This window comes from Erythranthe guttata, chromosome 13 (genome assembly GCF_056151865.1).
Source record: "Erythranthe guttata isolate IM_541 chromosome 13, IM_541, whole genome shotgun sequence".
NCBI classification, from domain to species: domain Eukaryota; kingdom Viridiplantae; phylum Streptophyta; class Magnoliopsida; order Lamiales; family Phrymaceae; genus Erythranthe; species Erythranthe guttata.
The window spans coordinates 10667291-10687020 of NC_142545.1; the positions used below are offsets into that span (position 1 = coordinate 10667291).

A 19730-nucleotide genomic window follows, 5' to 3' on the forward strand; every position below is an offset into this window, starting at 1 on the left:
TTTGTGCAGTTTGGCTACTGTGTCGGTGATCAATTTTTCCTTCTTTTTTTTTTTTTTTTGTCTTTTCTTTGGTTTTTTTTGGGAAAATTCCGAAAATTTCCAAAAAATTTCCCAAAAATTTTCGAAAATTTCCGAAAATTTCCGAAAAAATTCTGAAGATGAAGATTTCCGAAAAATTCCGATTTTCCGAAAATTCCGAAAAAATTGGAATCGGAATCAATTTTTGAATTACGAAAAAATCGGAATCGGAATTGGAAGGCGTTTTGAACTTCCGAAAAAAATCGGAAATTTTCCGAAACACCCAAATCCGATACGATCCGTCCGATTTCCACTCCTAATTATGACTATAAAATATATAAATAAATAAATAAAACATTTTCGGAAAAATATTGAAAAATTGCTTTAAATTAAGGTAAATTACAATCACACCCTAAGGTAAAGCTAAATTATGAAAAAAAATCATAATATTTGGGTAATTAAAACAATCCCTCGACTACGTATTGTCTTTGTTCACTCTTACGGAGTCAAATTTACTTAATAATGAGGGGGGATTTTTGAAAATTGAAAATTGATGTCAATTAAAAATTAAAAGCTTTCCCGTTGCGACTACCACCTTAATTTAGTTTTAGTTTATGAATGTAACTTTGAGAATAATTGTGATTTTAATAATTGTGACCCTTCCCAATTTCTAGGTAATCTTGTTAATTAAAGCATGCCAAAAGATAGGAGTTGGGTTCTATTAGATGATCGTCGGTTAGAAGTATATCAAAATGGTTTTGTGGAATTTATGGATTTTGCCTTCGCTAAATGTGACGTTGATAATAAAATAAGATGCCCATGTAGAGACCGTAAGTGTCGTAAATGGGGGGATCGTGAATTCGTTCATAAACATTTACTTTGGAGGGGTTGGGATAAACTGTATGGGCAACGCCGATGGACTCTGCATGGAGAGTTCGAAGAACAATACATTGGCGAGGAAATGAACAATACTAATCATACAGAAATTCCCGAAGATGCAATTTTAAATGAACCTGTTGATGTACGTTATAATATGGAAAACTTACTGCATGCGTGTCTTCATCACGATCATCGTCACGATCAAGAAGATCTGCACGAAGAACCCAACCCCGAAACTGATGATTTTCGTAAACTCATTGAAGAGTGGTGCATCCCCGTTTATGATGGATGCCGGGTATATACTAAACTTTCTTTTATCATGGAGTTCTACAAAATTAAGTCTCGTGGCAAGATGAGTGATAATACATTTACTGAAACCCTTCAGTTAATGAGAAAACTTGAATTTTTAAATATACCCGACTCTTTTTATGAAGTTAAGAAGCTCATCGGTAAATTGGGGTGTGGTTACGTCAAGATTGATGTGTGTGAGAATGACTGCATGCTGTTTTGGAAGGATGACTCCAACTTAAATGCATGCAAAGTGTGTAATGCTTCAAGATGGAAGAATCCAGTAGAAAACCAACCGAGTTCTTCAACCTCTCAGCGCAAAAGGGTACCGAAAAAAGTTTTGCGACACTTTCCATTGATTCCGAGGCTCAAGCGTCTATTTATATGTCAAAAATCAGCAATCAGCATGAGATGGCACGCTGAGTCTCGATGTAACGATGGCGTTCTCAGGCACCCTGCTGATTCTGATGCATAGAAAGAGTTTGACAAGAAGCACGAGTCATTCTCTTTGGACCCTCGAAATGTAAGGCTTGGCTTGGCTACAGACGGTTTTAATCCATTTGGATCGTTCAGTAGCAAGCATAGCACATGGCCGGTAATTCTAATGATTTACAATTTACCACCAAATATGTGCATGCAACGTTCTCATATGATGATGTCATTGCTTATTTCTGGTCCAAAAGGCCCGAAAAATGGGATTGATGTTTATTTACAACCCCTGATCGATGAGCTTAATGAGTTGTGGGTCTCTGGAATAACAACTTTTGATGCGTCCACCAGACATTACTTTAATTGGCACTTGCGTTATCGAATGAAATTGAAAAAACTTTTTCAGTTAATAAATATGAATCTAACACATAGCGAAGTGATTGTGCAATTTCAGATGCAGTATGACCAGTATTCATAACAGGAAAACCAATTTTTTTTTTCAAGTTTCCATGCATGATTGATCCAATGACATGTTACACCCATATAGTCATTACGACTCCAATGATCACTCCAAATATTAGAATAAATAGAAACTTTGTTGTCTAGCATAAGAAATTCTTGTACTAATTCAAGTTTAAGTCGAGAAACCATTTTTTTTGTAGTTCGAGTAGTTGTAGTTTTTGGTTGACGAGAACAACTAGGTCCATACATGTTTTTAAAACGGTCTATAAGACAATCATTATCAGCAAAACTAAATGAAAGTGATGCTACTGAAATAACTCTAGCCCATTCTTCTCTTTCTACAATGTTTGAAAATTTAAAAAGTTGAGAATTGGTACCTTCATGTGAAGAATTAAATCGTAATTGTGTTTGAGTTTTGTCGCGACCGAATTCAATCGGATGTTTGCTAATCAAGTGCTTACAAAAGGTCCCATGCCCATCGCCCTTTTTCCACGCGTATGATTTAGGTGCACCCTATATATTAAATTAAAAAATAATTAATACACTTGCTAAATTAAATAGACAAATAAATAAAAAATAAAAAACTTGCAAAAATAAATACCTTGCAATAATTGCAAAACGCTTGAATGCTTATGTCCGCCATAACCGCTCTAGTAAAATGGACACGAAATATTTCGGATTTTATTCCCGTATCATTAATTTGGGATCCTCCACCGAGTGATGATTGAGACGGCGTAGAAGATGGCGTTGGAGATGGCCTAGAAGCCCTTGATCGCCTTGGCCTAGGTGGCACTCCGGTCGGTTGGCTAGGAGGCGGTACCTCGGTCGGCTCATCATCACTACTAATAATATCAAGTACATTTTGAAAATCGATAGTGTGAGATTCGAGTTCGGGAATTGATTGGTGTTGCCAATCATCGGAACAATCCTTCTCCAATTCGGGAGGGATTACTCCTTTTTCCGTTCCACGATTACCACTTGAAGACATTTTTTTAGAGTAACGAAAACAAAAACAAAAATGAAAATTGAAAACCGAAAAGAGAGTAGAGAATGCTTGCAAATTTAACCGAAAATAAAAACCACTTGAGATTTGAGAATTGAGAGAGTAGAGAGAATTGTGAGTGAATTGGTGAGAAAATTGAGAGGGGATAGAGGGTATTTATAGGTAAAAAATGTGGAAAAGAAAAAAAAAATTAAAAAAATTAATTCGACCGGTCGGGTCCGGGTCGGGTCCGGTTCGGACCCGAGTTTATAACCGTTGAAATTAAAAAAAAAAATTGAATTTCGGGGTCGGGTCCGGGTGGACAAGAGTTTATAGCCGTTGAAATTAAAAAAAAAATTTGAAATTTTCGGGTCGGGTCCGGGTCAGGTCCAGGTGGACCCGAGTTTATACCCGTTGTAATTTAAAAAAAAAAACATTTTTTGAATTCCCGGACCGGGTCCGGGCCGGGTCCGGTTTACAACCGTTGCATTTTTAAAATTTGAAAAAAAAATATTATTTTATTCGGGTGGACCCGACGGGACTCGGGTCCGGTCCTCGGGTCCGGGTCCTCGGGTCCACCGCCGGGTGGACCCGTCGGGTCTCGGGTCCTAAATATCGGGACCCGAAACCGACCCATACATTTTCGGGTCCGGGTCCGGGTCCATGGTCGTCGGGGCGGGTCCGGGCCGGGTCCGGGTCCGACCCGGCCCGTGGCCATGTCTACATGCATGCATGCATGTATCGAAGACTTCTTTTTCAACGTCCTATTCTACATGTTTGACCGGGTGAATTGCGTTTTGCACCCCATAACTAATAGCATTTGATGTTTGCACCCCATAACTAATAGCATTTGAATTGCGTTTTGCACCCCATAACTAATAGCATTTGATGTTTCGCACCCTGTTATTTTAAATTTGCAAAGTCCACCCTTAAAATATATATCTTATGGAAAAATGCACCTTACTGTTGAAAAACTAATAAAGAAGAACAAAGCAAAGATGAAGTAACATAGTAATATAGAGAGAAACAAGTATATCTTCTTGTGTTCTTCTTGTATTCTTCTTGTGTGTCCAACTCAAAACAATGGAGCACTTTATATAGTACAAGTAAGACCATGAAAAGTCATAAGTTACAAGGAGTTATGGGCATATAATGGTGAGTAAATGGTGGGAGTAGTGGTGGGAGTAATAGTGCTTGATGATGGTAGTAATGGTTGGTCATCCACACTTAAGAATTCATAACACTCCCCCTTGGATGTCCACCATATATGGAGTATGCCTCATTAAAAACCTTGTTAGGAAAACCCAATGGGACAAAACCTAAACGAAGGAGAAAAGAGTACATATCCATTTAAATCTTGAGAGCGTAACACTGCCTCGTTAAAACCTTGCCAAGAAAAACTCATTGGGATAAAAACTTGGACGAAGGAATAAGAGTACAGTGTTGAAATTGTTGATCACGCTCCCCCTGATTTCAGCATGAGACATTGGAGTAAGATCGCCGACGTATGGATTTGCAAACTCGTTATTTTTTTGTCATCAATAACTGTCAATGTCGTCTTACTTCTTTAACTCTCGAGTACTTCAGAAATCTTCAATAATTCTTCGGCCACGTCCCTTGATATAGCCAAACTCTCGTTAGTGCAATCCGACAACATTATCCTCATATATTAAGACCAAGGTCTTCATTATCTTCTCGAGGGCTTAAAAATCTCAATTATATCCAATGATTGAACAAACATAATATCACTCAAATAGATCTTCTTTTCGAGATGCATTTTGCCCTTCCAATATTTTTTCATCTCAAATTATGTCACCAAATAATTGACCATCTTTGTGAGCTCTTCATGAGCCTCCACAAGATTTAATTCGCACCAAATGATAATAGAAATCAATTTATTTGATTATTCCTTCTGTAAATACCATATTCTTGAATGGATCATTCGTAGAGTCTAACTCATGAGACCTCTTATTATATGCTTCAAGCATTTCCAATTCTTTGAAATAAAAAGTTATGATCCATATAAATATGCGGTAATTGCATCCATATGGTGCATGTCAAATAATTTTGAATACCATCATAAAGTGATTGCATCATAAACGTATATTTCCAAAAGGCATTCAAATTTACCGCAATGATTTTACCCACCTTTGTACTAAAGGTTCCACAACTTCAGTGAGTTGACTTTAAGTCAATGTACAATTTATTTCATCAATAATTTCAAATAATCATGGTCAATTGCATTTGTGAATGCATATACTAATGATCAATTAGATGTCGACATCTATTAAAATGCAAGCTCTTCACATTATAAAAACATTGTACATATAGTTATTCGATAACATCTTAAGTAATCCCCATATTTCTTTATAATCAATCAAGAGCTCACTATTTCACTATCCAGTACCGGATTCTCCTTAGAGAATTATATGGGGATTGTAGCCTTTGTGGGTATGATATCTTGTAGAGATCCATATTTTTTCAAGTACCATGTATTTTTCTCTTATAGAGAATTTTCTATATTGCATCAATAAAGTTTTTCATAATACTTTATGTGCGTGAGCTCATTATTTATTTAAATAAAAATGTCCTACATGGACAAAATGCGCGCTTTTGAGTTTCACAATGTGGAAGGGGTATTGAGGACTACTTGTCCACTTTATTTTCAAACTTAATATTAACATTCAATTTGGTACATGAATATTCATTCGAAAAGAATTTTCAACTCTTTAAGATATTATATCGGTACAACAACAAAATTGAGAACTAATAGTCTCAAATGCCTCTCTATTCACTTAGAGAGCAAGCTAACCATGATTTATTTGCCAATCAATTCTTTATTGGCACATAATGGTTCGATTTATAATAGTCTTGGTAGCTACCATATAATCATCAATGATTTTCTCATCCAAATATGTATTTCATTTATGCCACCACAACTGGCAAAAATTCTCAAATCACAGTAATGGATATTGGTGTTGAGGCATCCCCCAACATCGTCTTTAAGACCAATCCTTTCATCGAATGAGATAATTAATATGATGAGAGTATGATGCTACTAGCGCTAGTAGACTTTAGTTACACGATATTCACCCACTTTTTCGGGTGTAAATCATTCAAACCAACATATATATCTCCCCCTCTTATATGTATAAAGTATAATTGGTTAGTTGTGTACCATAATCATTTTTCACCCATTTAGGGATTCACGATGCAATCACAATGTGAAATTTGTCCTTCAAGGACATTCGTTTTCATGGCAAAATTTAATGTGCAATGTGTCCTTCTTAGATATTTTCTCTTGCACTCATTTGCAACATATGTAATAATTTCAAGTTGCCATTTTATCGATAAATGCATCTAGCATTTTGCACATTAAAATTGTTGCAATTGAATTCTTTTTTCTTTTGTGCTTAAATATTACCATGCACAAATCTAGATGAGACAAAGATCATTTCATATAATTCACGCCGTTATACAAGAACTGGCTTCTTATCTCCCCCTTAACGGCGGGAAAATTGTCTCATTAAAATGGCAAATGACAATGTATGCCATAGAAATATCTCCCATTAGGGGTGCAAAATATTGCATAGCAAAAGTTATAAATAAACCATGTGATATAGATGTTATCTAGATGAGAGTAACTACATTTGAGGATCTAACAGGTTAAGTACACAAATGACCCAATTTCTAAATTTTGAAAATTCAGGGACCAAACTGTAAATTTTGAAAAGTTCAGGGACAAGACTGCAATTTTAAAAACTTCGGTGAAAACTGAAAATGCTGAAATATATTCATAATTGCAGATGATGAGAGGAACGTGCTGCATATTCTAAAAAATATTTGGACTGAATCGTAAAATTTTCAAATCTAGAGGACTAAAATGAAAATTTTGAAAATTTTGATAAGTAAACAGTAAATTTTGAAAAATCAGAATATGCAGACGGTTTGGAATTTTAAAAAGAAAATCAGATCCTCTTTTTCGTTTGGACTGAAATTTCATCTCATCTCATCTAGACCAAGTATAAAAAATCATGCACATACATCCATAGATATGGATTTTGAATGAAATTTTGCATCACTAAACCTTTGTGATTCAAAATCTTTAATTGAATTGGTCAATACTGTGACACCAAAATCCAACGCAATTTATTTTGCTCTTCTATTGGTGCATGATAAAGCTTATTAACATACTTTATCATAAAATGGATATGACCAATCATTTTTCATATTTCTCATCTCTCTTCCACTTGTAATGATGAGATAAAATGTATAGTAAATAAGCTTTAGCACCATGATAGCTTTTCATGTCAACATATCTCTTTGAATTTTTTAATATTGTTGTTTTCACTTTCAAAGAATAACAACAATTGAACGAGTTTTGTATTAGCTCACAACTCGTATTATAGTACGATATGCTATTAAAAATCTTTATTTTGCTATTATGAGTGCAACTTGAGTTTTTATGTTGTCACTTCATGATCATAATATAGATCCATAAATTAGAGAATATTTTCTCTTACAATTCTTCATTATATGTATCTTCAAGACACATATATCAATATGAAATATTTTACTTGTCGTTTTCAAAACAACAAGTCAAGATTTAAAGAGAGCAAATTATAGAGGATCAAATATCTATCTCTCTTCTTTTTCATAAGTAACTAGATGTAATGTTACTTTTACTTATGTGTTCAAGACACATACCCCAAATTAAGCACTTGTTTCTTGAAAAATGAAACAATAATATTTTGCTCCGTGTCTTCTAGACACATTTTCATTATGAAATATTTGGCTTGTGTCCTCAAGGCACATAGTAATAACACAAACAATTTGTGATATCATGAGACATAAATAGATCGTTAACTTCAATGATCCAAATTTTATAGTTATGTTCATTCTTGAACTATCAAAGATAATTTTAAACTTCATGATATCACTGTATCACAAATGAATACTCATTTTGAGTACATATATACGATTCAAATCTCAAGGATTGAGTTTTCAAATGAATTTATGTATATGATTTGGGCGTCAAGCCTTTATAATCGATACTTAATCGTAAAATAATAGTACCTTGAGTGGAAAATACTCATTAACTCAAATATTCAATGTTGGTTATCATCACTTAGACCTTGAGTCTAATGTATTCAATTGAGACTTATAGTCTTCAAATTTATTGTAGGCCTCAAGCCTTTATATTTAATATTTCTCCACATAAGCTTTCAAGCTTTCTTGTTTAAACTAGGCTTTAATTTGAGCCTAAAATTTATGAACTTCGAGTTCTTTTTTCGATTGATGGAGCTTTTCAAGTTGGATAAACTAGAGAGCAAGTGGGTTTTTTTTTCTTCTTAATATACCACTCAATCTTCGAGTCACTTGATTGCACGTGCTCGATTTGGGCTTCAAGCCTCAATGTATAATAAAATTGTTATAGTACATTGATCATGAACGAATAGTACTATAAATGGGGAATACCCCCTAACTCAAATGTTCAAGAGTCTTATTATTTAGACTTCAAGTCTAATATACTCAATCGAGATTTTTAATCTCGTATGTAATCTAGGCTTTAAGCCTTTAATCGTCCCTTTTGTTTTTAGAACATTATGTTCATCTCAAAAAAATTCGCACAAGGGACAGCTCTGGCTGAGCCGAGTATTTTAAGCATATCTCTCTTGATCGAGATCCGATTTTGATGATTCAAAATATTCCGAACAGCCAATAGAAAATTCTACAAGTTTCGTATTTTGCATTTTCTGAAATTCGGACATTATCAAGTCCAAAACAGACATCGAAGTACAAACTCGTGAATTGCACGAAAAATCACCTACAACAAAAGTAAGATGGTTAATATTTTATCAATTCAAAACAAGAATAAAATATTTAAAATCAACTCCCTTTCATCTTCTATGGCTAAGGAGTCATCTTCCTTGGACCATCTTTACTCGAAAATTAAAGTAGAACAATCGTGCTGATAACGTGTTGAAAAACTAATAAAGAAGAACAAAGCAAAGATGAATTAACATAGTAATATAGAGAGAAACAAGTATATCTTGTGTTCTTCTTGTATTCTTCTTGTGTGTCCAACTCAAAACAATGGAGCACTATATATAGTACAAGTAAGACCATGAAAAGTCATAAGTTACAAGGAGTTATGGGCATATAATGGTGAGTAAATGGTGGGAGTAGAAGTGGGAGTAATAGTGCTTGATGATGGTAGTAATGGTTGTCATCCACACTTAAGAATTCATAACACTTACCTCAATTTCTTGTGATATTTTAGCGAAAAAATCAATATATGGCGGTATTTTAAACTTTTTAAGGAATTTTCATTATTTTTTTTGTTTTGTTTTCTTACCTAATATTGTTTTTAATAATTTTACTTTAATATAAGTTAAAAAAACATAAGTGATGATTTTTTTTTTTTTTTTTTTTTTTTTTTAATTATTATTTAAACTGAGAGGAGTGGTTTTTTTCTAATTTTCAGACTTGGATCAAACAATGTTCAGGTCAAAGGTCTGAAAACTAACGGCGAGTGCCGCATTGAGACAATTTTTCAAGTATAGCGGAGTAAATTGATACAATCGAGAGTAGAATGGGTAAAATGATATCGAGCCAAAGTAAAAGGGAAAAGTGGAATTTACCCAAGTTTTTAATATGTGGAGTCTTCAAAAACTATTTTACTTTTTAAAAGTTGAATTTTGTTTTCGAATTGTTTCGATTTGGTTTAAAATACTGAAGTAAATATATTTAAAATAATATAGAACCTAAGTTTAGTATGTAATTAGATTATTAATAAACAATTTAAAGTAAAAATAATTAGAATAAAGTAGATGCGTACTATATAATATAAATACATAATAATGTATGCTTTGTTTTCTTAAAAATATGATATATATTTTGTTCTTTTTTTCTTCTTTAACCTCACAAACTCTCCAAAAAACCTCGAAATCCAAAGAAATGTAAGCCTCACAAAACTTACAAAATGGAGTCACAAGACAATAAAATGGCAGTTTACATTGACGGAGAACCCATTGAGTTATGTATCCATATCTTTTTTTGAGCTTTAAAGTCGATTTTTAAGTTTCTTTTTTAAACCCGTCTCCATTTTTCAACGCATGCATGTCGATATTTTGCGTTTTTTCGACATGTATATGTGTTGAAAATGTGGAGGAAAAAACAATTAAATATCTACACCTATGTGTCGAATTTTAGAAATAAAAATCACACAAATTGTTCTTAAAATACAAAAAAGAACCCAAGAAAAAAAAAAAAAAAACAAAACATCTTCATTTTCAGTACAAGTGAAGCATGGAGTAACATTTAGGTATGGAATTCATCTCAAATACGTTGACGAATAAACCACAAGAATCGAAACTATTTCTTCGCTCCTTTGCAACCCTTCTACTCGTGCTTAAAAATCAAAACAGAAGAACCAAAGAACAGTTCTCTTCTCAAACTCTTTACACATAAAACAAAAACAAATTAAATGAAGTTATAACAAAGTATCGGAGTGACAACAAATTTAAACCTTTTACAAATTTATACGATTTTCAAAAAAAAAAAAGAAAAAAAATCCCAACATGTACACTTAAGACGAAGAAATAAAGAAGTGTTTAGAAAGTGTTGTCTATTTACACATCTCTCTTTTCCAAGAAATCAGTATTCCCGGAGATTGGATAGAGAATGCCACCACCGTGGGATGCTGCTGAGGTACCGGTCCATGGAACTTGATCCTCCATTGATATGATGCTGTGGTCTTGACCTTGACCATATTCATCGTTAGGGTCCTTTTTCGCCATTTCCTTATGAGGAGGGGTACTCTTGTAATTCGAGACTGTACTTGTGTCTAAAAAGAAGTCTCCAACACCAGCTTTTCCCTCGAGAATGCTTACCACTGCCGACATATTTGGTCTTTCAGCAGCTATAACATTTGTGCAGTGGAGTGCCACCTGGATAGCCGCCATGACCTCCTTTTTCTTGAAGTTGGATTCCAATCTTGGGTCGACTATTTCTATCAATTTTCCTGCCTCCAGCAATCTATGTACCTAACAAAAGCGAAAAGGAAAAAAAGAAAAGTTTACTTTTGTGATCATAAAAGCAGCAGCAGCGGAAGACAAATGTAAGTACGGAAAACTGTGAAACTAAATGTACCCAATCAAGAAGATAGAAGGTGTCATCCTTGCCTCTGCTGCTAGAGTTGCTCCTTCCACTGATAACTTCCAAAAGAACAACACCAAAGTTGTATACATCTGCTTTGTCTGTCAAATGTCCTCGCATCGCATACTCAGGCGCCATATATCCACTGGGAAATCAAATATCATGTCAGTAATGTTTTTGTCGTAGTTTTTATCGTAAAAAAGAAAATTGGTTTTTTTTTTTTCTAATGTTTTTCTGCAAAAGTATAAACTTAAACCTCATGATATAAATCCTATAGAGAGGGAAACAGTAGGTATTCTATGAAATCAATGGCTCGATCTTTGATCAGATAAAAATAGTAAACTAGATAAGTATGAATGATTTTGATTACTCACAAAGTTCCAGCAATGCGGGTGCTGATATGGGTGTTATCCTCTTCATCGAGCTTGGCGAGTCCAAAATCGGATATTGTTGGGTGCTAAATACCAACACGCAAGTGCACGTATCGCAAACAAGTAGTAAAGTAGACTCGTGAGAGTCGGATGTCGATCCCACAGGGAATACGCAAATTATTTAATCCTAAGTACCAAATTTTAACAATTACGATTTTTATCCAGCCTACGCAAGTTTGTCAAATTAATCAATTAAACAATTAAACTAATTAAGAACGCAAATAATCACGAGAAAATATCAATATAAAACGGATCTAGGATTTTATCTTCCCCCTATGCGATAATTCTTCACCCACTTAATCTTCTATTATGCAAGTTACGATTCCCGATTATTAATTCAAGACACAAAATTACTCATAACCAGCTGTCGCGTGTATTATGAGTCTATTATTCATAAGAGATTCACTATATGTCTATGCAAACCTAGTATGAATAAAGCATTAAATAACAAGTCTCGTAAATGGCTACCTAAGGTATTATCTGTATGTCTACGATAATACATGCAATTAACACACTCATCCGGTGAAAACTACTCGAAGGCTCTTCTATCCCTGTTCTAATTATTAAAACGATCTGTCAATCAATTCTAACAATAACCAATAGCAACATAAATTAGATACGTTCATGCGCTAAATAAGATCAAAATAGAAGAAATAATCGAAGAATTAAACTTGCATAAAAGTAGAAAAAGAGGTTCGAATTACCACATAGGGTTCCAACAAAATCCTAGAATAAAAACTTAGCTACTCATATTCGCTACGAAAAACATAATAAAAATACGGAAAAACATAAAAGCTATGAATAAAAATAAACGAGGAGAACTATGATGAAGATTCGTCAAGTCTTTGTCTTCGTTCTTGTGCTCCTTGATTGCGTGTAGAAAGATGAAAGATAAAAGATGACTTAATTGTGTGCTTTTTGGCCTTTAAATAGGGTGCAAAATTATAAAAGGGCGGTTTCCTTGTGTAATTAAAATTCCTTCACTGCGCCACTACGTTCCTCCGGACGGCCGTGCGAGAATAAGCTTTGAAATCCGGACGGCCGTCCGGTCTTCAATTTTTCAGAGTTTCGATATTTTCACTTTTGGCCCACTTTTTCTCCGAATTTGCAGTTTTCACCCCATAAGTTGCCAATTCTTCAATTTGCACCTAAAATACAAATAATAGCCATTTTAAGCACCAATTATCGTTAAAACATACCAAAAGTTCCAATTAAAAGGTATAATTAAGTGTATAAAATATACACTTAACACACCCCCAAACTTGAACTTTTGCTTGTTCTCAAGTAAAATCAATTTAAGAGCACAAACCACGACTATACATCTCATTACATAGATCGATTGGTCAACTTCGCGTTTTCAGAACTTGCAATTATGATGATAGTTCCTAGGTATTCGCAAGCTTAACATTCAACGGTACTTAGTCACTCACTATTACCAAAAACCACAAATCATACAATTGCTTCAAGTATCCAATATTTGAAAGTTAAAAATAGAAAGAATTTATACTTACATGCATATATTTGACTCCAAATACTCACCAAATTATTCTACTCAACTAATATTGAATATTAAGCTATTGGGATCATTGGGACTTTGTGGCTTTCAATTGTTAGGCTCTTTGGTCCGAGGTAGGTAATATGGGTATGTGTGGCTAATTTTTCTTGAAATGAGATGATTACGCCAAAATTTGAAACATAGGCGTTTGAAACAATGAATTCACCTCTAGGGACTTTAATAAACTCGATTCTCCAAAATTCGCACGTCAACACTTTTGCCTTTTAAGCAATGGATCGAGTTCTCAACCCAATTCACAACTAGTCCTTATTTCTCCCTTCTAATCTATTCTTCTTCTTCTTTTTCTCTTTTTTTTCATCTTTTTTTTTTTTGAATCGAATTTAGATATATATATATATAAAGATGCATATATATATATATATATATATATATATATATATATATATATATATATATATATATATATATATATATATATATATATATATATATATATATATATATATATATATATATATATATATATATATATATATATATATATATATATATATATATATATATATATATATATATATATATATATATATATATATATATATTTTCGAAGAAGAAGAAGAAAGATCTTATAAGAATTTTCGATCGACCTCCAAGGGATAATATTATTCAAAAATCTCCACTTTTCTACCTTCTACATATTGGCTAAAAGAAATAACACCTTTTCTCCGAGGCTCAAATCAAGGTTCTAAGGATAAATTCGACAAAAATGGTAGGCTTGAAAGGCTCAAACGCTTCAAAGAAGGCCCAAATCATATCCCAAATCACTTACTACCCAACACTTCGTTACATAAATGTCCTAAGGTGAGATTTAAAACCAAACAAAGCATGATTTAGCACAAATAAATTCCAAATTTAAAATACCAAATCTTCAACCAAAGCAATGCATAAGGTGTGATTCCCAGCAATAATTCAGTCCTACGTTCCGTTGAATCGAAAGCTAAACGAATACATACTCCTTATCAACATAAAACAAGTAATCTCATCATCAAACATTGACCATCTCCCATCATCATAATTCATCGATGCATCGAACATTTTTTTTTTTTTTTTTTTTTTTTTTTTGTAAAGCAAATAATAAAACGGAAATAATAAAACGCAAATAAAGCATGCAAACTAAAAAAAAAAATTAAAACACAAATAAAGCGCACATAAACGAAAACAAGTAGTTAACCACCCCCAAACTTAAAATTCACATTGCCCTCAATGTGATTTGCCCGGAGTTTAAGGATAGAAAACACCTGTTTCAACGTCGGGACCATCGTCAGGCTGCTCACCAACTCCACCTTGCGCATGAGCATTACCATCCTCTTCATCATCCGAAAGCTCGGGTACCGGCTCAAGAATCGGTGCGGGCAACGGAGCCGGCTCAGCGCACTCGGGATTGCCGCATGCCAAATGGCGCACAATGGCTTGGAGCATCTTTCCCGACCACCGTTGAAGGGATTCGATGGTGCTCACCTTGTGCTCCACCGTGGCAAGCCGATTTCTCGTGATCACCAACTCTCGCTCCATTCTCCTTTGAAAACGGCGGTCCGAACTTGTACTTGGACCCTCGGGTGGAGCTATTGGTTTGTTATCGACGGGTTGCTCGCCATCTTGGATGGGTGCCTTGTATTGTCGGGCCGCAAGGTTACTCATCGGCTTCCGAATCGGTGTGAGAATATTCGTCGTTTTGGATGGGACCTTCGCCTTCTTGCATAGACCGGTAACTAGGCAAGGGAAATAAAACCCTTTCGAGTTGTTGACCATGGAGGTCCAAAATCGGTCGGATATAATTTCACCAATATTGATCGGTGTGCCCTTTAGAATGTAGTAGGCAAGAGCACACCGTTCGGAGTCCACGTGAGTCCACGAGCGGGTGGGGATGAGGTTGGCACAAATGAAAGTAAGGCACGCCTTGCCTACTTGGTGGATGCATTTCCACTCTAACTCGTATGCCTCCTCGGTCGAGAGTTCGGACCAAATTGGGGGTCCATCGCACAACACCTCGGCGATTTGATCTCTTGTAACCGCGAGTTGCATTTGCTCCCAATTGAATGGTGCATGGCGGAGGTGATAGAAGGCGTTGATTGCTTGGGCACACCAATCGACCCGCTTTTCTTGAACCGTGCTCGACTTCCGATCCGTCGTTAGGAGGATACGGGTGTTGGCGTAAAACTCGCGGACCAACGATAAGTTGATCGACCCCTCCGGTTCAAATAATGCTTGCCACCCTCGTCGTAGGAATTCTTGATGCAACGGGGAAAATTGCGGAAGGGTGATCTCATAGGCACGCTCCGTCACAAGTTTCTTCACTTTTTGCTTCTCAAAGCGAGCATTGGCGCCTTCGACACAAAAAGCATCGTCGTCGGGTGTTGGAATTTGATCGGTTTTCTTGCCCTTGCCCTTGCATTTTGAAGTGCCTTCGCCTTGTGAGGTGCCCTCCCCGTCACGTCCTTGTTTCCCCATGACTTGAGAATGCTTGTGGAAGGGATTAGAAGTGAATTGATGTGCAAAATTTCCCCCAAACTTGACTTTGGCAATTCGTCGAACACCTTGTGGGCGTTCTTGATGGAATGGGTTTGTGGAGAAATTTGTACCTTTCTTGAATCCTCCCTGCGCAAATCCACAAGAAACCACCAAGATTAAGTAGTATGTGTGTGTGGTTGGTGAATTTCTGGTGAAATTTGTCAAAGAAAAGTGAAATTTTTGAAAGAGGAAGGTTAGGGTTCGAAGTGGGGAAGAGGAAGGAATGGGGGTTTGTGAAAATTTTTGTGTGGAAAATCCCTCTTTATACGCCCGGTTTTCATCTCGGACGGCCGTGCGAGATTTAAGCCTGAAATCCGCACGGCCGCGCCGTTTCTCGAAATTGGGCAGTAGCTCCTCTAAATTTCGGACGGCCGTGCGAGATTTTAGGTATAAATCCGCACGGCCGCACCAATGTGCGTTTTTTTCCAGTAGCTGCTCCAAAATCTCACACGGCCGTGTGAGATTCCTGCCTTTTTCTTGCACGGCCGTGTGAATAATTGCAATTAGGCCCCTGAAAAATAAAAACTTCTTATTAGTGCCCCTAAATTGTTTTTTTTTTTTTTTTTTTCAGGAAAAATAGAATAAAAACAAAACTAAGAAATTAAAATAACATAAAATAAAATAAAAAAAATAAAAACGAAATCTCGGGTTGCCATCCGAGAAGCGCTAAGTTTACAGTCTTCAGCCGGACTTTGTCTGCTTCTTTGTTCAAGCTAAAGTGACCGAAGTCACTTGGCCATTGAATTCCCCTCCACGATGATGCTCGTTTGATTCTTTAGGTGTCCACATCCTCCTTGCACGTTCATCACCGTTGGCACCCCAACTCTTTTGACTATCTCTCGGAGGAGTTGAACTTGAGTCCGCACAATAAACGTGTTCCTTTCGATTCCCTTTTCCGTCGTCATCTCCTGCACTCAACGATGCTTTCCCATGGTCCAAAATTGAAACATCAAATTTTTCATGATTTGTAAAATCCATAAGATCAATAGTAAAACACTCATTATTCTCACATGGATTTTTATTAGCACAAAAAACATTAAATTTGATCGTTTCATCATGCACCTTCATTGTAAGATCACCACTAGCACAATCAATTAGAGTTTTCGAAGTGGCTAAAAACGGTCTCCCTAAAATAAGAGGTATCTCCCTATCTTCATCTATATCGAGTACAACAAAATCAACCGGGAAGATAAATTTGTTCACCTTTACTAGCACATTCTCTAAAATACCTTTTGGGTAAACTAAAGACCTATCGGCTAATTAAAGAGTTATAGCCGTAGGTTCAATCTCACCTAACCCAAGATTTTAATAAGGCATAAGATTAATGCTAGCACCTAAATCAATAAGCGATCTAAAGTTTTTACCTCCTATAGTACAAGGGATAGTGAACTTACCTGGATCGCCGAGTTTTTGTGGAAGGGGCCATGTAAGAATTGCACTACATTGTTCCGTGAGTTGGATCATCTCGTTCCCTTGCAACTTCTTCCTTTTTGTCACGAGATCCTTGAGGAACTTCACCCACTTTGGCATCTTTTGAAGGGCTTCAATAAACGGAATATTTACTTGGATTTCCTTCAGCTTGTCCAAAAATCTTTGATAATCGGCATCGAGCTTCTTCTTTATAAGCTTCTGAGGATATGGAATTGGAAGGGCTCGTGATTTCACTGGGGATGATAGTGGTTCTTCGTGAGTTGCTTCTTTTTCCCCAATCACGCTCGGCTTCTCACTCACCGTGTTTTGCTTCTCTTTTCGTGGGGCCTCCTCCAATTGTCTCCCATTCCTTAAACTCACAGCGTTGCACTGCTCGACGTTGTTCTTCCGAGGATCTTCTGTATTTGACGGCAGTGCTCCCGATGGTCTCGCGGTTAGCTGGGTTTCAAGTTGACCCATTTGTGTTTCCAAATTTCGGATGGAGGCTTGGGTGGTTGTCATAAATTGCGCCAATATATTTGCGAGATCTCCTCCTTGAGGTTGAGCTTGAGGCGGATTTTGGAATCCGAGAGCTGGTCGTGAATGATTAGGCGGTTGACCTTGAGGTGGTGCTTGCCTTTGTCCTTGCTGATTTCCTCCCCACCCAAAGTTAGGGTGATCCTTCCATCGCGGATTGTCGTGTTGGAGTACAGGTTCCTCTGTTGTCGGTTGGTGTCATGCACATAATTCAGAGACTCCGTTTCTTCTACGCGCTGATCGGGAACTTGGACTGCGTGGACTTGCTGAGTCTGCAAAGCCGCTACTTGCTTCGATAGCTTCTCTAAGTGGGCCGTGATTGCAGTGACCCCGTCTAACTCCAAAATTCCTCCCGGCTTGACTGCTCCGCTATTCGACCGGTCCGATGCCCGCATGTATTTGTTTCGAGCGATTCGCTCTAAGAGTTCGTATGCTTCGTCGTAGGTCAAACTCATGAACATACCTCCAGCTGCAGAGTCGAGCACGGTTCTCGAGTTTTCTTGCAATCCATCGTAAAATATTTGCAGTTGGCGCCACTCTTGCAGTCCGTGATTCGGGCACCTCCTTACTAACTGTTTGAACCGCTCCCACGTCTCAAATAAGGCTTCACCGGCTTCTTGTATGAAATTTTGAATTTCTCTCCGGATTCTCTCACTTTTTGTAGGGGAGTTGTATGTGTTCATGAAAAGTTGTGCTAGTTGGGCCCAAGACGAGATGGAGTGCGGTGCGCGAGTTTGTAGCCATTCTCGGGCTGCTCCTTGTAAGGAGTGCTTGAACAGGCGGAGTTTCAGTGCTTCGGGTGACACTCCGTTCATCTTGTGCGAGTCACACGTTTCGAGAAAGTTGACCAAGTGGAGATGTCGATCTTCATGAGCCATTCCGCTGAATAAACCATTGTTTTGGAGCATCGTGAGGAGTCCCGCTCGAATTTCAAAATTGTTGGCTTCAATGGGGGGCTGCTGGATGCTTGATTGAAACCCATTGAGTGATGGAACGGTGTACTCATGCAGTGCTCGTTGACGAGGTGGTGGATTAATTAGCTGGCGTTGCTCTTGCTCATTGATGATTTCCCCCACCGCATTAATTAGCAGGCGTAGGCGCCCTTGGTCATCTCTCCCACGATTAATCTCATCTTCCATTGCTGCGGGAGCGTTTTGAGCTAACCGTTGATTTCTCCTGGCTTGCCTAAACGTTCGCTCAATTTCGGGATCAAGAGCTAGCAAGTTCGTGTCGTGTCCTCTTCGCATAAAAAATACCTAAAACAAAATAAAATAAAATAAAAAAAATGGCTGAAGTAAGAAAAATTGCTCAAATTTAATATTAGGATAAATAAATAAATTAGCCGTATTCCCTAGGCAACGGCGCCAAAAACTTGTTGGGTGCTAAATACCAACACGCAAGTGCACGGATCGCAAACAAGTTGTAAAGTAGACTCGTGAGAGTCGGATGTCGATCCCACAGGGAATACGCAAATTATTTAATCCTAAGTACCAAATTTTAACAATTACGATTTTTATCCAGCCTACGCAAGTTTGTCAAATTAATCAATTAAACAATTAAACTAATTAAGAACGCAAATAATCACGAGAAAATATCAATATAAAACGGATCTAGGATTTTATCTTCCCCCTATGCGATAATTCTTCACCCACTTAATCTTCTATTATGCAAGTTACGATTCCCGATTATTAACCCAAACACAAAATTACTCATAACCAGCTGTCGCGTGTATTATGAGTCTATTATTCATAAGAGATTCACTATATGTCTATGCAAACCTAGTATGAATAAAGAATTAAATAACAAGTCTCGTAAACGGCTACCTAAGGTATTATCTGTATGTCTACGATAATACATGCAATTAACACACTCATCCGGTGAAAACTACTCGAAGGCTCTTCTATCCCTGTTCTAATTATTAAAACGATCTGTCAATCAATTCTAACAATAACCAATAGCAACATAAATTAGCTACGTTCATGCGCTAAATAAGATCAAAATAGAAGAAATAATCGAAGAATTAAACTTGCATAAAAGTAGAAAAAGAGGT

The 19730-nt window shown here is 36.5% G+C and overlaps 2 protein-coding genes and 1 non-coding gene across 3 annotated transcripts; 2 read left to right on the forward strand and 1 right to left on the reverse strand.

The window, feature by feature from the left end:
• The first annotated feature begins 712 nt into the window (after positions 1-712).
• LOC148765864 (uncharacterized) lies at positions 713-1660 on the forward strand. Its single transcript, XM_088812389.1, has one exon. It carries the CDS (start codon positions 713-715, stop codon positions 1658-1660), a length of 948 nt encoding a protein of 315 aa, XP_088668515.1.
• Positions 1661-10692: 9032 nt separating this feature from the next.
• Positions 10693-11025, reverse strand: LOC148765865 (uncharacterized). The gene has a single exon (XM_088812390.1). It carries the CDS (start codon positions 11023-11025, stop codon positions 10693-10695), a length of 333 nt encoding a protein of 110 aa, XP_088668516.1.
• Positions 11026-18223: 7198 nt separating this feature from the next.
• LOC148765866 (small nucleolar RNA R71) lies at positions 18224-18328 on the forward strand. Its single transcript, XR_016029440.1, has one exon. It is a non-coding gene; the product is annotated as a small nucleolar RNA R71 (small nucleolar RNA).
• Positions 18329-19730: the final 1402 nt, after the last annotated feature.